The following is a 13,476-nucleotide window of genomic DNA, read 5'->3' on the forward strand; positions in this document are numbered from 1 at the left end:
CTCATTGTGGTTTTGATTTCCATTTCTCTAATGACCAGTGATGATGAGCTTTTTTTCATATGTTTATTGTCTGCAAAATGTCTTCTTTTGAGAAGTGTCTGTTCATATCCTTTGCCCACTTTTTGATGGGTTTTTTTTTCTTGTAAATTTAAGTTCCTTGTAGATACTGGATATTAGCCCTTTGTCAGATGGATAGATTGCAAAAATTTTCTCACATTCTGTAGGTTGCCTGTTCACTCTGATGATAGTTTCTTTTGCTGTGCAGAAGCTCTTTAGTTTAGATTCCATTTGTCTTATTTTGGCTTTTGTTGCCTTTGCTTTTGGTGTTTTTGTCATGAAGTCTTAGCCCATGCCTATGTCCTGAATGGTATTGCCTAGGTTTTCTTCTAGGGCTTTTATGGTTTTAGGTCTTACATTTGTCTTTAATCTACCGTGATTTAATTTTGTATAAGGTGTAAGGAAGGGGTCCAGTTTCAGTTTTATGTGTATGGCTAGCCAGTTTTCCCAACACCATTTATTAAATAGGGAAACCTTTCCCCGTTGCTTGTTTTTGTCAGGTTTGTCAAAGATCAGATGGTTGTAGATGTGTGGTGTTATTTCTGAGGTCTCTGTTCTGTTCCGTTGGTCCATGTATCTGTTTTGGTACCAGTACCATGCTGTTTTTGTTACTGTAGTCTTATAGTATGGTTTGAAGTCAGGTAGCGTGATGCCTCCAGCTTTGTTTTTTGGCTTAGGATTGACTTGGCTATATGGGCTCTGGCTCTTTTTTTGGTTTCATATGACATTTAAATTAGTTTTTTCTAATTCTGTGAAGAAAGTCAGTGGTAGCTTGATGGGAATAGCATTGAATCTTTAAATTACTTTGGGCAGTAGGACCATGTTCATGATACTGATTCTTCCTATCCATGAGCATGGAATGTTTTTTCATTTGTTTGTGTCCTCTCTTATTTCCTTGATCAGTGGTTTGTAGTTCTCCTTGAAGAGGTCCTTCATATTCCTTGTAAGTTGTATTCCTGAGTGTTTTATTCTCTTTGTAGCAATTGTGAATGGGCATTCACTCATGATTTGGTGCTCTATTATTGGTATACAGGAATGCCTGTGACTTTTACACATTGATTTTGTATCGTGAGACTTTGCTGAAGTTGCTTATTAGCTTAAGGAGATTTTGGGCACCACTGATCCCACGGAAATACAAACTACCATCAGAGAATACTATAAACACCTCTATGTAAATAAACTAGAAAATCTAGAAGAAATGGATACATTCCTGGGGCATATACACCCTCCCAAGACTAAAGTAGGAAGAAGTTGAATCCCTGAATAGACCAATAACAAGTTCTGAAATTGAGGCAGGAATTAATAGCCTACCAACCAAAAAAAGTCCTGGACCAGATGAATCCACATCTGAATTCTACTAGAGGTACAAAGAGGAGCTGGTACCATTTTTTCTGAAACTATTCCAAACAATAGAAAAAGAGAGAATCCTCCTTAGCTCATTTTATGACGCCATCATCATCCTAATACCAAACCTGGCAGAGACACAACTGAAAAAGAAAATTTCAGACCAATATCCCTGATGAACATTGAAGTGAAAATCCTCAATAAAATACTGGCAAACTGAATCCAGTAGCACATTATAAAGCTTATCCACCACGATAAAGTTGGCTTCATCCCTGAGATGCAAGGCTGGTTCAACGTATGCAAATCAATAAACATAATCCATCACATAAACAGAGCCAATGAGAAAAACCACATGATTATCTCAATAGATGCAGGAAAGGCCCTCGATAAAATTTAACACCCAATCATGCTAAAAACTCTTTTTTTTTCCTTTTTGCCAATCTTGCAGGATAAAGTCTTTGAATGCTTCATGCTAAAAACTCTTAATAAACTAGGTATTGATGGAATATATCTCAAAATAGTAAGAGCTATTTATGACAGACCCACAGCCAATATCATACTGAATGGGCAAAAACTGGAAGCATTCCCTTTGAAAACCAGCACAAGACAAGAGTGCCGTCTCTTACCACTCCTATGCAACACAATATTGGAAGTTCTGGCCAGGGCACTCAGACAACAGAAACAAAGAGTATTCAAATAGGAAGAGAGGAAGTCAAAATGTCTCTGTTTGCAGATGACATGATTGCTGTATTTCTAAAAAATTAGTTCTTGGATCTAGAAGCTTGATGAAATTTGGGTTCAATTTTTTGGCAAGAATACTTTATAGGTGGGGATATGTGCTTATATCAGAAGAAATATAATATTTATCTTTAATATGTAAGTAGCCATTGACTGTCTCCTAGATACATTCATTTATTAATAGATCATTGCAAAATTCTGGTATTTTAATTCTATTGTTCCTTTATTTATTTGCTAGAATACTTTTCATAGAGACTGTTTCCCTCACCAACTATTTGGTTAACCTGAGCTACAGTTGTATAGGAAAGGCAAGATAAAGCCTTGATTATTTCCTTTTAGTAACTGGTTTTTAAAACTAATGAGTTGTTTCCCTAACATCCTCCAAAAGTGACCAAAGAGTACTTTATTTTAATATACTATGAATTCATAGATTATAACAACTTTTTTTTTTAGAGACAGGGTCTTGCTCTGTCACCCAGTCTGGAGTGCATTAGTGCCATCACAGCTCACTGCAGCCTTGACCTCCTGGCTCAAGTAATCCTCCTGCCTGTCTACCTTCTGAGTAGCTAGGACTACAGGCACTTGCTACCACTCCTGGCTAATTTTTTTTTATGTTTTGTAGAGATGGGGTCTTGCGATATTGCGCAGGCTGTTTTTGAACACCTGGCCTCAAGCAGTCCTCCCCCTTTGACCTCCCAAAGTGCTGAGATTATAGGCATGAACCACTGTAGCAAGCCACAGATGATAATACTTTCATGTGTTTCAATCCATTGCCATTATTATTCTGTTTTGGTATTCATATAGCCACGTTTTGGGCAGCTTCTTCAAATTGACTGAGTCAAAAACACTCATAACCTGGTAGTCATGGGTAACATCTGTGCTTTTTGCTGTGAAAGATCTCAGGCTCATCTTCTACTTTTCCTGTACCAGACCTAAGTCAGCCATTTTTCAGAGGAGTCCTGGTTATTTTTAGTGGAAATTTATATTTAGCATTCTTTTTAATGGATATATCACTAAAAGTACAAGATATTATTTTCAGTTTTTAAAATTATGAAAGTAATGAAGCTATGTTATAATGTTTTATTTTAAAATTACAGAGTTTCTGTTCTTTAACAGGATTGGCGAGCGTGCTATTCTACTGGGAGGACTCATCGTTGTATGGGTTGGCTTCTTTATCTTGTTACCTTGGGGAAATCAGTTTCCCAAAATACAGTGGGAAGGTATAGCTATACATAATTTTATAGTGTTAGCCTCTGTTATTTATCAAAAATCAACAAGTAATGCACTGCACTGAATTTCTTTTTTCAGATTTGCATAATAATTCAATCCCTAATACCACATTTGGGGAAATTATTATTGGTCTATGGAAGTCTCCAATGGAAGATCACAATGAAAGACCAACTGGTTGCTCGATTGAACAAGTCTGGTGCCTTTACACCCCAGTGATCCATCTGGCCCAGTTCCTCACGTCAGTTGTGCTAATTGGAATAGGCTATCCAGTCTGCAATCTTATGTCCTATACATTATATTCAAAAATTCTAGGACCAAAACCTCAGGTAAGCCAGGTACCCTAATGTTGCAATTATAGAAAATGTGAACACTCACATTTTTTGCTGCCATTCTTTATTTTTACACAGACTGATTTGGGGGATTTTTATCATATTCAGCATTTTAAATTTTTTTTTTTTTTTGAGATGGAGTCTCGCTCTGTCGCCCAGGCTGGAGTGCAGTGGCACAATCTTGGCTCACTGCAACAACCTCTGCCTCCCGGATTCTTGCAATTCTCCTGCTTCAGCCTCCCGAGTAGCTGGGACTACAGGCGCACGCTGCCACACCTGGCTAATTTTTTGTATTTCAGTAGAGACGGGATTTTACCATGTTGCCCAGGCTGGTCTCAAACTCCTGAGCTCAGGCAATCCGCCCAGCTTGGCCTCTCAGAAAGTGCTGGAATTATAGTCGTGAGCCACCGCGCCCGACCAGCATTTAAAATTTTTAAAAATCCTACAACTTCTATAAGGTGTTTACAAGATTTATATGCTGAAATTTACAAACAGTACCCTAAGTTACAACTCAAAGATGTTTTGAACTCAGAGATTAGGGAGCTCAAAATCATTTTCATAGGGAAAAAAATCCGAGGTGTAAATTTCTTTTTCTTTTTCCTTTTTTTTCGAGGTGTAAATTTCTGAAACTCATTCTTAAACTAGGCAAGAGTTAGGCAACCAAAATTGAAAACCGGATATGGACCTAGGCTTAATTTCATCTAGCCCCAGGCAATTACTAAGAGATAAAAACACAATAGTCTTAAAAGTTTACAGCAGCTTATGCATATTTTATAATTTTAAGATTTTCCATATTTTTATAAACAATTAGAAAAAATGTAGAAGGAAAATGAAAAATTACCAATGAGAAAATTACTACTAACGTTTTGGCAAAATTGCATTTCCACTTCCAGTCTTTTATTTATGCCTATATGAATGTGTATGTGTATGTAACACAAAAATAGGACTTTAAAAATAGTATCGGCCCGGCGTGGTGGCTTGCATGCCTATAATCCCAGCACTTCGGGAGGCTGAGGCGGGTGGATCATGAGGTCAAGACATCTAGACCATCCTCGTCAACATGGTGAAACCCTGTCTCTACTAAAAATACAAAAATTAGCTGGGCATGGTGGCACGCGCCTGTAATCCCAGCTACTTGGGAGTCTGAGGTAGGAGAATCGCTTGAACCCAGGAGGCGGAGGTTGCCGTGAGCCGAGATCGCGCCATTGCACTCCAGCCTGGGTAACAAGAGTGAAACTCCGTCTCAAAAGAAAAAAAAAATAGTATCATGGATACTATTTTGTAATCTGCTTTTTAAAAAATGCATTGCGAATATTCTCCCATACCATTTAATTTTCTCTTAGGAGAATTATTATTATTGTTATTATTTTTTCTGAGGTGGAGTCTCCCCCTGTTGCCTAGGCTGCAGTGCAGTGGCACGATTACTGCTCATTGCACCCTTTGCCTCCCGGGTTCAAACGAAACGATTCTCCTGCCTTAGCTTCCTGAATAGCTGGGATTACAGGCGCCCACCACCACGCCTGGCTGATTTTTGTATTTTTAGTAGAGATGGGGTTTCACTATGTTGGCCAGGTGGTCTCAAACTCCTGACCTCGTGATCCGCCTGCCTTGGCCTCCCAAATTGCTGAGATTACAAGTGTGAGCCACCATGCCCAGCCCAGATAATTATTTTTACTGGAAACATTATATTCCATTTTATGTATGTACCATCATTTATTCACAATCATTTTCTTATTATTATACATTTAGATTATTTCTAGGTTTTGCTTCCCTTTTTTTTTCTTCCATTTTTTTGAGACAGAGTCTCACTCTGTTGCCCAGGCCAGAGTGCAGTGGTGTGATCTTGGCTCACTGCAGTCTCTGTTTTCTGGGCTCAAACTTTAATTCTTGTGCCTCAGCCTCCCAGGTAGCTGGGACTACAGGTGTGCACCACTGGGCCTGGCTAATGTTTTTATCTTTGTATAGATGGAGTTTCACCATGTTGGCCAGGCTGGTCTTGAACTCCTGGGCTCACGTGATCCTCCCACCTTGGCCTTCCAGAGTGCTGGGATCACAAGTGTGAGCCACCATGCCTGGGCACTTTTAACTCTTTTTAATAACAGACATTTAAATGGCCACAAATTAAAAATATTATCTTCCTCTTTAAAAATTAAATAGCTTTACATTTTCAGAGCAGAAATTAGTGTTTCTCTATTGAAATAAGGCAAAGAAGGAGAAAAAATTAATACCTGTGTTTTCAAGTTATAAGGAATAGTTAAAACATTTTGGTAATAATTTCTGGGTTTGTTTTTAACCTAATAGAGTCTATTTTAATTTTCCAAGATTAAGAATAAAAGCTTATTAATTACAAAAGCAATATATAATGGTTGTAACAAAATTTAATTAATTTAGAAATATATTTAACAGACAATGAAGGCTCTCCTTAGCTTTATCTCACCAAAGTCAACTACTGTTAATTTGTATGCCTCAAGATGATTTTCTGTGCCTATCTAAACATATCCACATTTATCCCTTTGAAAAAAAAGAAAAAACAGACTATATTGCATGGATTTATACTTGTTTCTGCATCTTGATAGGTATTTTTTTTTAACTTAGTTAATATGTTACAGCTTTCTTTCCATGTCAGTGTATAAAGATGTTTTCATAAGACTTTATTGTCTATGTATAAGAGTTTATTCTTTTAAATAGCTGCTTATCAGCACCATAAGACAGGGCAAGGAAAAGTTAATAGAAAAAAGTAGCTGCTTAGCATTCCAGTTACAAAGTTTACCATAGTTTATTCACTTAATCTACCACTGACATTTAGGTTGTTTTCAATTTGAGGCTATTAAAAGCAATGCTGCCCTGAACATTCTTGGGTAGTTTGTGTGGGCTATTGTTTTGGATACAGCAGTTGTAGGAGTGGCATTGTGGTAGAGTGTAAAGTGGCATAGTGGAGTCAGCCAAATATGGCTTCAAAGCTCTTGAACAAGTTATTTAAACTTTCTGAGTTTCAGCTTCTACCTTTGTTAAACAGGGAAAACTCCTGTCATTGAAACTTGTGAACATTACAAACGATGTATGTAGAGCACCTACCTCAGTGACTGACATGTAGCAGGTACAAAATAAATGTTAGCTTTAAAGGTGTTTTAATCAATTTTATTATTCCCAGGGCTTTGGCAGACATTAAGTTTTTCCCTTTACACTCCTTTTATTTTTCTTAATCTGACTTAATATCAACTGTTGTATTTATAGAAGGCATTTTATGTTTAATTTAAAAGTAAAAGATGGAGAAATGATTCTTGTAAGTTTGCTGTAGTTTGGTAGTAGCATTTCTTTGTTTTTAAATACGTAAACCTGAATATCAATCTGCCTGTCCTCCATTTTACCCCCACAGGGTGTGTACATGGGCTGGTTAACAGCATCTGGAAGTGGAGCCCGGATTCTTGGCCCTGTGTTCATCAGCCAAGTGTACGCTCACTGGGGACCACGATGGGCATTCTGCCTGGTATGTGGAATAGTGGTGCTCACCATCACACTCCTGGGAGTGGTTTACAAAAGACTCATTGCTTTTTCTGTAAGGTATGGGAGGATTCAGGAGTAAACTAGCTGAGACTGTGATGGAAAGTACTTGCTGTATGGCACTTCCTGGTCTAAAGCTCTGCTAGGCAGTTGTGATGAGCCAGTCTCCAAGAATCAGACTACAGATATTACAGAGTTTGAAGAACAAGAACATGTGTTGACTAATAGAATTCTACATGTAATTATGAATAGTAGGTTATATAAAAACATACTGGATCATAATTTCCTTATCTCAGAAATGAAATATTCTTCTTATAATACTTTTTTGAGGTTGCATGAACTAATGAGTGGATAGACAATGATGTATAAATGTGACGTTGTATTCTTAATACAAACTGCAGAAGTGTCACTAAAATAATATACATTGGAACCAGAAGAGGGTTCTGTAAGAATTAGCCATAGCAGAATAGAATTCTAGAATTTTAAGAACCCAGGTAGAGGCATTTTTATTCAAAGACATCTACTTTTTATTATTAAAAAATGCATTTTCTATTATAAAGTTCCCTTATGAAATAAAAATCATAACACTTATATTTTCCATTTAGCATGCCTAACATCCTACCTTGCTTTCTGTGAGTCTTTCTCCTAATACTGCACCTCTGCCTTATTTTAGTTTAGGGTTTCACTAAGTAACTTCTACATTAATACATGAGTATGAGTAATGCTAATACTTGAGCAATACAGAGGATTAAGTGATCAACCCAAGATATTTCACTGCCTATTAGTTACCCTAATAGGGCTACCTACTTTTTTTCTTTCAAATGTCAGTAATTCACTTTAGAAACATAATCCAGATACGTGTTTGTGTGTGTATATGTGTGTGTGTGTATATATATACACACATATATATACACACACACACAAAAAAAACAGTAAATCGTTTCTTAAAATAATTGCTATTTTGCAACCCACTTAAACTGGAGAAAAACATTCACTTTAATTAGATTATTTTCCCATCTCTTAGTAGTGGCGGGGAGGAACACAACAGTTTTCAATCTATGTCTGCATAGCTGTTTAGAGCTGCAGAATTTTAGTTGGATTTTTAATTTGGATGATCCCTGACAGCTCCAATCTAGTCAGGTTAATAAGTATTTGAGGCAAAATGGCTTTAATCTAACAGTTTACTGAGTTTACCTGAAGTTGGCTAAATAACACTCTGTATGTTTATACTTCTACCTCTATATAAGTTGAATGCTGATAAAAAGAACTGGTAGAGAACTATGTATATGGATAATCAGTGTTACAGAAAATGCAAAAATATTTCTAAATACTTTTCCAAATGTTTTCTACTTTAAGCTAGAAATATTTTCAAATCTGAGAATAAACATTATAATCTGCACTTCATAGGCTGGGTGCAGTGTCTCACACCTGTAATCCCAGCACTTTGGGAGGCCAAGGCAAGAGAATTGATTGAGGCCAGGAGTTCAAGACCAGCCTGGAAAACAGAGCGAGACCCTGTCTCTCCAAAAAATAAAATAAAAACAAAAATTAAAAAATATGTAATCTGCACTTTATACTAAACTTGCTGTGCTCTTACAGTCAGTTTTTGTTCAGTTCTAGAAAAGAACTTAATTTGATAGAATCATTCTACGATTAAATTTTGAAGACTGTTTTCACTCTCCTCTTTTGCCCATAGCAAGACTGCATCCATACCATAGATTTATCAGAACTGCAGTCAGGTTTCTGGCTATTTGGTCAAATCTGGCATCCCTCTTACCTGTTATTCTGCAGCTGCTTTCTGTGTTTTACATTTTTTGGGTCACTTCTAATCTTAAAGAGTAAACTCCACCCTTGATTTGCATAGTATGCGTGACAAAAATAACCAGCAATAATAGTAATGATGACAATGATGGGGCAAACATTTGTGGAGTGCTTTCCATATTCCAGGTAATGTGTAACATATAATTTAATTCTTACAGCAGTCTTATTGAGTGAAGATACTATTGTGATTCCCATTTTACAGATGAAAGAATGGAGGCACAGAGAAGTTACTTGTCTAAGTAACAGTCTATCCTTAAAGTCCACAGTTTTAACCACTGTATTTTTCATAGTGAAGAAAATAAAAATAGCCCAGAAAGTTGCAGTTTCAATTAATTACTAATTGTAGGGTAACTTACCTATACCAGTCACTCCTATTAGCAGAACTATTTGGGAAACATAAGCCCACTGACTGGAGCTTTTGTCTTAGAGTAATAGCCTGTTTCCAGCAAGAAAATAACATAGAAAAGTTTCCCAGCTTGCAAAGATTTATAATATTTGTTAAAATTCAGATAAACTATAACCTTGCATAAATTCCTGTTATTTTCCTTTTTATTGAGAGCATTTTCTTTAGAGCATTCTCTTCTTCAGAGGATTATACCTTGCTCATCTTGGCACAAAAGAAGACAAAAGGAAGTAACATGGGATTGGGAAAAGAGCAAGGAGGTAAAGTTTGAGGAAGAAAATCACTGCTGAGTCTTCTTGAGTAGGACAAGCTCAGTGTAAGTAGAAAGTGATGACAGGAGGTTTTAAGATATATTGTTAAGAGTAGTACATAGCTAAGAAGAGAAAGTATGTTTTTGAAAACCTAAATTTAAACTTGAAAGGATGATTTTCATATTTTGAAGGGATTTATAACTTCTCAAAGCATCTCCATTCTGTCTTGTTCAGTTTTACATTTAAAAATAAACTCTTCTGGTTCATATAAAACTTACCTCTTACATAAAGTGAAATCTGTAATTTTTTGTTTTAACAAGGATAAATTACTTACCTGCATCTGTTCAAGAATAGATTAACTTATTTTGAGAAGAAATTCTGGACACCATTTTTGACTACTGAAGACTTATTTGTAATTTAATATCTACTTTGCATTGTGAATGTTCATTTTCTAATAAACAAGATTATTTTGCATATATACCTTAAGCTTTTACACTTTATTCAGTTGTGCTTTCAATACATATTTAACAGGGTACCCACTATGTGCCAATTACCATGTATTTTGGGGGATTGTGCAGTAAACAAAACACATAGAGCTCCTACCTTCATGAGGCTTACCTACCATCTCTACTAAAAATACAAACATTAGCTGGGTGTGATGACAGGTGCCTGTAATCCCAGCTACTCAGGAGGCTGAGGCAGGAGAATCCTATCACCATCGTAACATCGCAGAGCAGCACCTTACCTGTTTTTGGTAATGCTTGTGTAAACAAACTTACTGCACTGCCAGTTGTATAAAAGTAAGGAACATACAGTTACGTAACATACTATTGGATAATAAATGACTATGTTCCTGGTATACAAAAATTGGCAGGGCACAGTGGCTCACGCTTGTAATCCCAGCACTTTGGGAGGCCAAGACAGGTGGATGACCTGAGGTCAGGAGTTCAAAACCAGCCTGTGCAACATGGCAAAACCCCATCTCTGCTAAAAATACAAAGATTAGCCAGGGGTGGTAGCATGTGCCTGTATTCCCAGCTGCTTAGGAGGCTGAGGCAGGTGAATCCTTTGAACCTGGGAGGCAGAGACTGCAGCAAGCAGAGATCAGGCCATTGCACTCCAGCCTGCAGAGTGAGACTCCATCTCAAAATAAATACATAAATAAATAAATAATCTTGTAATCATTAAATGAATTGGAGAGGAGAGTGATGTTAGCAAGATGGTAGAGTATTGTTGTGGATAACTATTGTTATCCGTAAATGATAATAACTTTGGGAGGGATCAAGGGTCCATTTAAGAACCTGCGGGAACACAGTAGAGGAGAAAAATGGGGAATAACCACATAGGAAAAATCAAAGGAGATCAGCATACCTGAGACACGTAGAGACAGGAATAGAAGACAAGGGTAGGAGCTATTAGTATCAGCCACACAGCAGGGGCTACTGTGGTCCCCAGTTGCCTGCTCTACAGAGGACACTAACAACCGAGTAACCAACAGCCATCCCCACTGCAGACCCCACCACTACCACCAGAAGGAAACATGGCTATGCCTCCTCCAATGGAGCCACTGTTGTACTTTTCAGGACTGGAGCCATCATCCCTCACAATCCCATGCAAATCCCTGACATGAGAACTATGGTTATTTCTCAGTCATCCTTCCTGTTAAGCCTGAAGAACTGTGCCTCAATTAAATCTCTTTTTTGCATAAATTACTCAGGTAGTTCTTGATAGCAGTGTGAAAACAGACTAATACACCATATTACACAAAGCAATCTACAGATTCAGTGCAGTCCCTATCAAAATTCTAATGTCATTTTTCATAGAAATAGAAAAAGCAATCCTAAAATTAACCTGGAACTACGAAAGACCTTGAGTAGCCAAAGCAACCTTGAGCAAAAAGAACAAAGCTGGAGGCATTATACCACCTGATTTCAAAATAATCTATAAAGCTATAGTAATTAAAACAACATGATATTCACCTAAAAACAGACATATAGACAAATGAAACAGAATAGAGAGCCCCAGAATAAATCCACACATTTAGGCAATTGATCTTTGACAAAAGTGCCAAGAACACACAATGTGGAAAGGACACTCTCTTCAATAAAAGGTGTTGGCAAAACTAGACCTCCACATGCAGCAGAATGAGAGTGAACCCTTATATCAGCTGATATACAAAAATCAACTCAGAATGGATCAAAGATTTAAACATAAGATCTGAAACTGTAAAACCATTAGAAGAAAATATAGAGGACGAGCTCCATGATAGTGGTCTAGGCAATGATTTTTTTAAAATATGACCCCAAAAGCACAGGCAAAAAAAGCAAAAATTGGCAACTGACAGTGTATCAAACCAAAATGCTTCTGCACAGGCAAGGAAATAATCAACAGAGTGAAGAGACTACCCATGACTTGGGAGGAAATATTTGCAAACCTGATAAAGGGTTAATATCAAAATATCTAAGGAACTCAACTTGATAGCAAGAAAGAAGTGATTTTATTTAAAAATGGGCCAATGACCTCAAATATCACTTCTCAAAATAAGATAAACAGCCAAGTGTGTCTCTAGTCCCAGATACTTGGGAGGCTGAGGCAGGAGGTTCACTTGAGCCTAGGAGTTTGAGATGAAACTGAGCAGCATAGTAAGACCCTGTCTCTTTTTAAAATTATTATTATACTTTAAGTTCTGGGGTACATGTGCAGAACATGCAGGTTTGTTACATAGGTATACACGTGCCATGGTGCTGTGCTGCACCCATCAACCCATCATCTACATTAGGTATTTCTCCTAATGCTATCTCTCCCCTGGCCCTCCCCGCCCATAGGCCCTGGTGTGCAATGTTCCCCTACCTGTGTCCATGTGTTCTCATTGTTCAACAGCCACTTACGAGTGAGAACATGTGGTGTTTTGTTTTCTGTCATATTTTTTTAATGAAGAAGATACACAATTGGTTAAATAAAATATTTTAATTTTTACATTTACTGATGTGTATTTTAAAGAAATAAAAAAAATAGTTCTTTATATTTATCCACATATTTCCCTCTTTTGTTAACACAGGGTCTCACTCACCCAGGCTGGAGTGCGGTGGTGCAATCTCAGTTCACCACAACCTCCACCTCCTTGGTTCAAGTGATTCTCTTGCCTCAGCCTCCCAAGTACCTGGGATTACAGGCACTCACCACCACACCCAGCTAATTTTTTATTTCTACTGGAAACAGGGTTTCACTATATTGGCCAGGCTGGTCTCAAACTCCTGGCTTCGTGACCTGCCTGACTCAGCCTCCCAAAGTGATGGGATTACAAACATGAGCCACCATGCCCAGCCCATATTTCCTATTTCTGATATTCTTCATTACTTTCTGACAATACGAGTTTCTATTTCTTATCAAATCCACTCAGTGTGAAAAACTTCCTTTGGCATTTCTTGTCGTGCAGGTCAGTGGATGATTAATTCTCTTGTGTTTATTTATCTAAATTAATATTTTTGTTAGATAATAGAATTCCGAATTGACAGAGCTTTCTTCACCAGCACTTAAAGATGCAACAAAAGCCAAAATAGACAAATGGGACCTAATCAAACTCCACAGCTTCTGCACAGCAAAAGAAACAGTATTTAGAGTGAATCAGCAACCAACAGAATGGGAAAAATTTTTTGCAGTCTACCCATCTGACAAAGGGCTGATATCCAGAATCTACAAAGAACTAAAACAGATTTACAAGAAAAAAACAAACAAGCCCATTCAAAATTGGGCGAAGCATATGAACAGACACTTTACAAAAGAAGACATACATGAGGCCAAC

The 13,476-nt window shown here is 37.3% G+C and overlaps 1 protein-coding gene across 4 annotated transcripts in view; it reads left to right on the forward strand.

The window, feature by feature from the left end:
* MFSD8 (major facilitator superfamily domain containing 8) overlaps positions 1-10,152 on the forward strand; it is a 46,885-nt gene extending 36,733 nt beyond the window's left edge. For all 4 annotated transcript variants that reach the window (XM_012473029.3, XM_012473030.3, XM_012473032.3 and 1 more), the window contains 3 exons: positions 3,256-3,359; positions 3,448-3,695; positions 7,075-10,152. In XM_012473029.3, coding sequence (XP_012328452.2) covers positions 3,256-3,359; positions 3,448-3,695; positions 7,075-7,281 — 559 coding nt within the window. In that variant the 3' untranslated portion in view covers positions 7,282-10,152. The remainder of the gene's footprint in view (positions 1-3,255; positions 3,360-3,447; positions 3,696-7,074) is intronic.
* Positions 10,153-13,476: the final 3,324 nt, after the last annotated feature.

Source organism: Aotus nancymaae, unplaced genomic scaffold, assembly GCF_030222135.1.
Source record: "Aotus nancymaae isolate 86718 unplaced genomic scaffold, 86718_ANA_hifiasm-v0.15.2.pri h1tg000033l, whole genome shotgun sequence".
Classification (NCBI taxonomy): Eukaryota; Metazoa; Chordata; class Mammalia; order Primates; family Aotidae; genus Aotus; species Aotus nancymaae.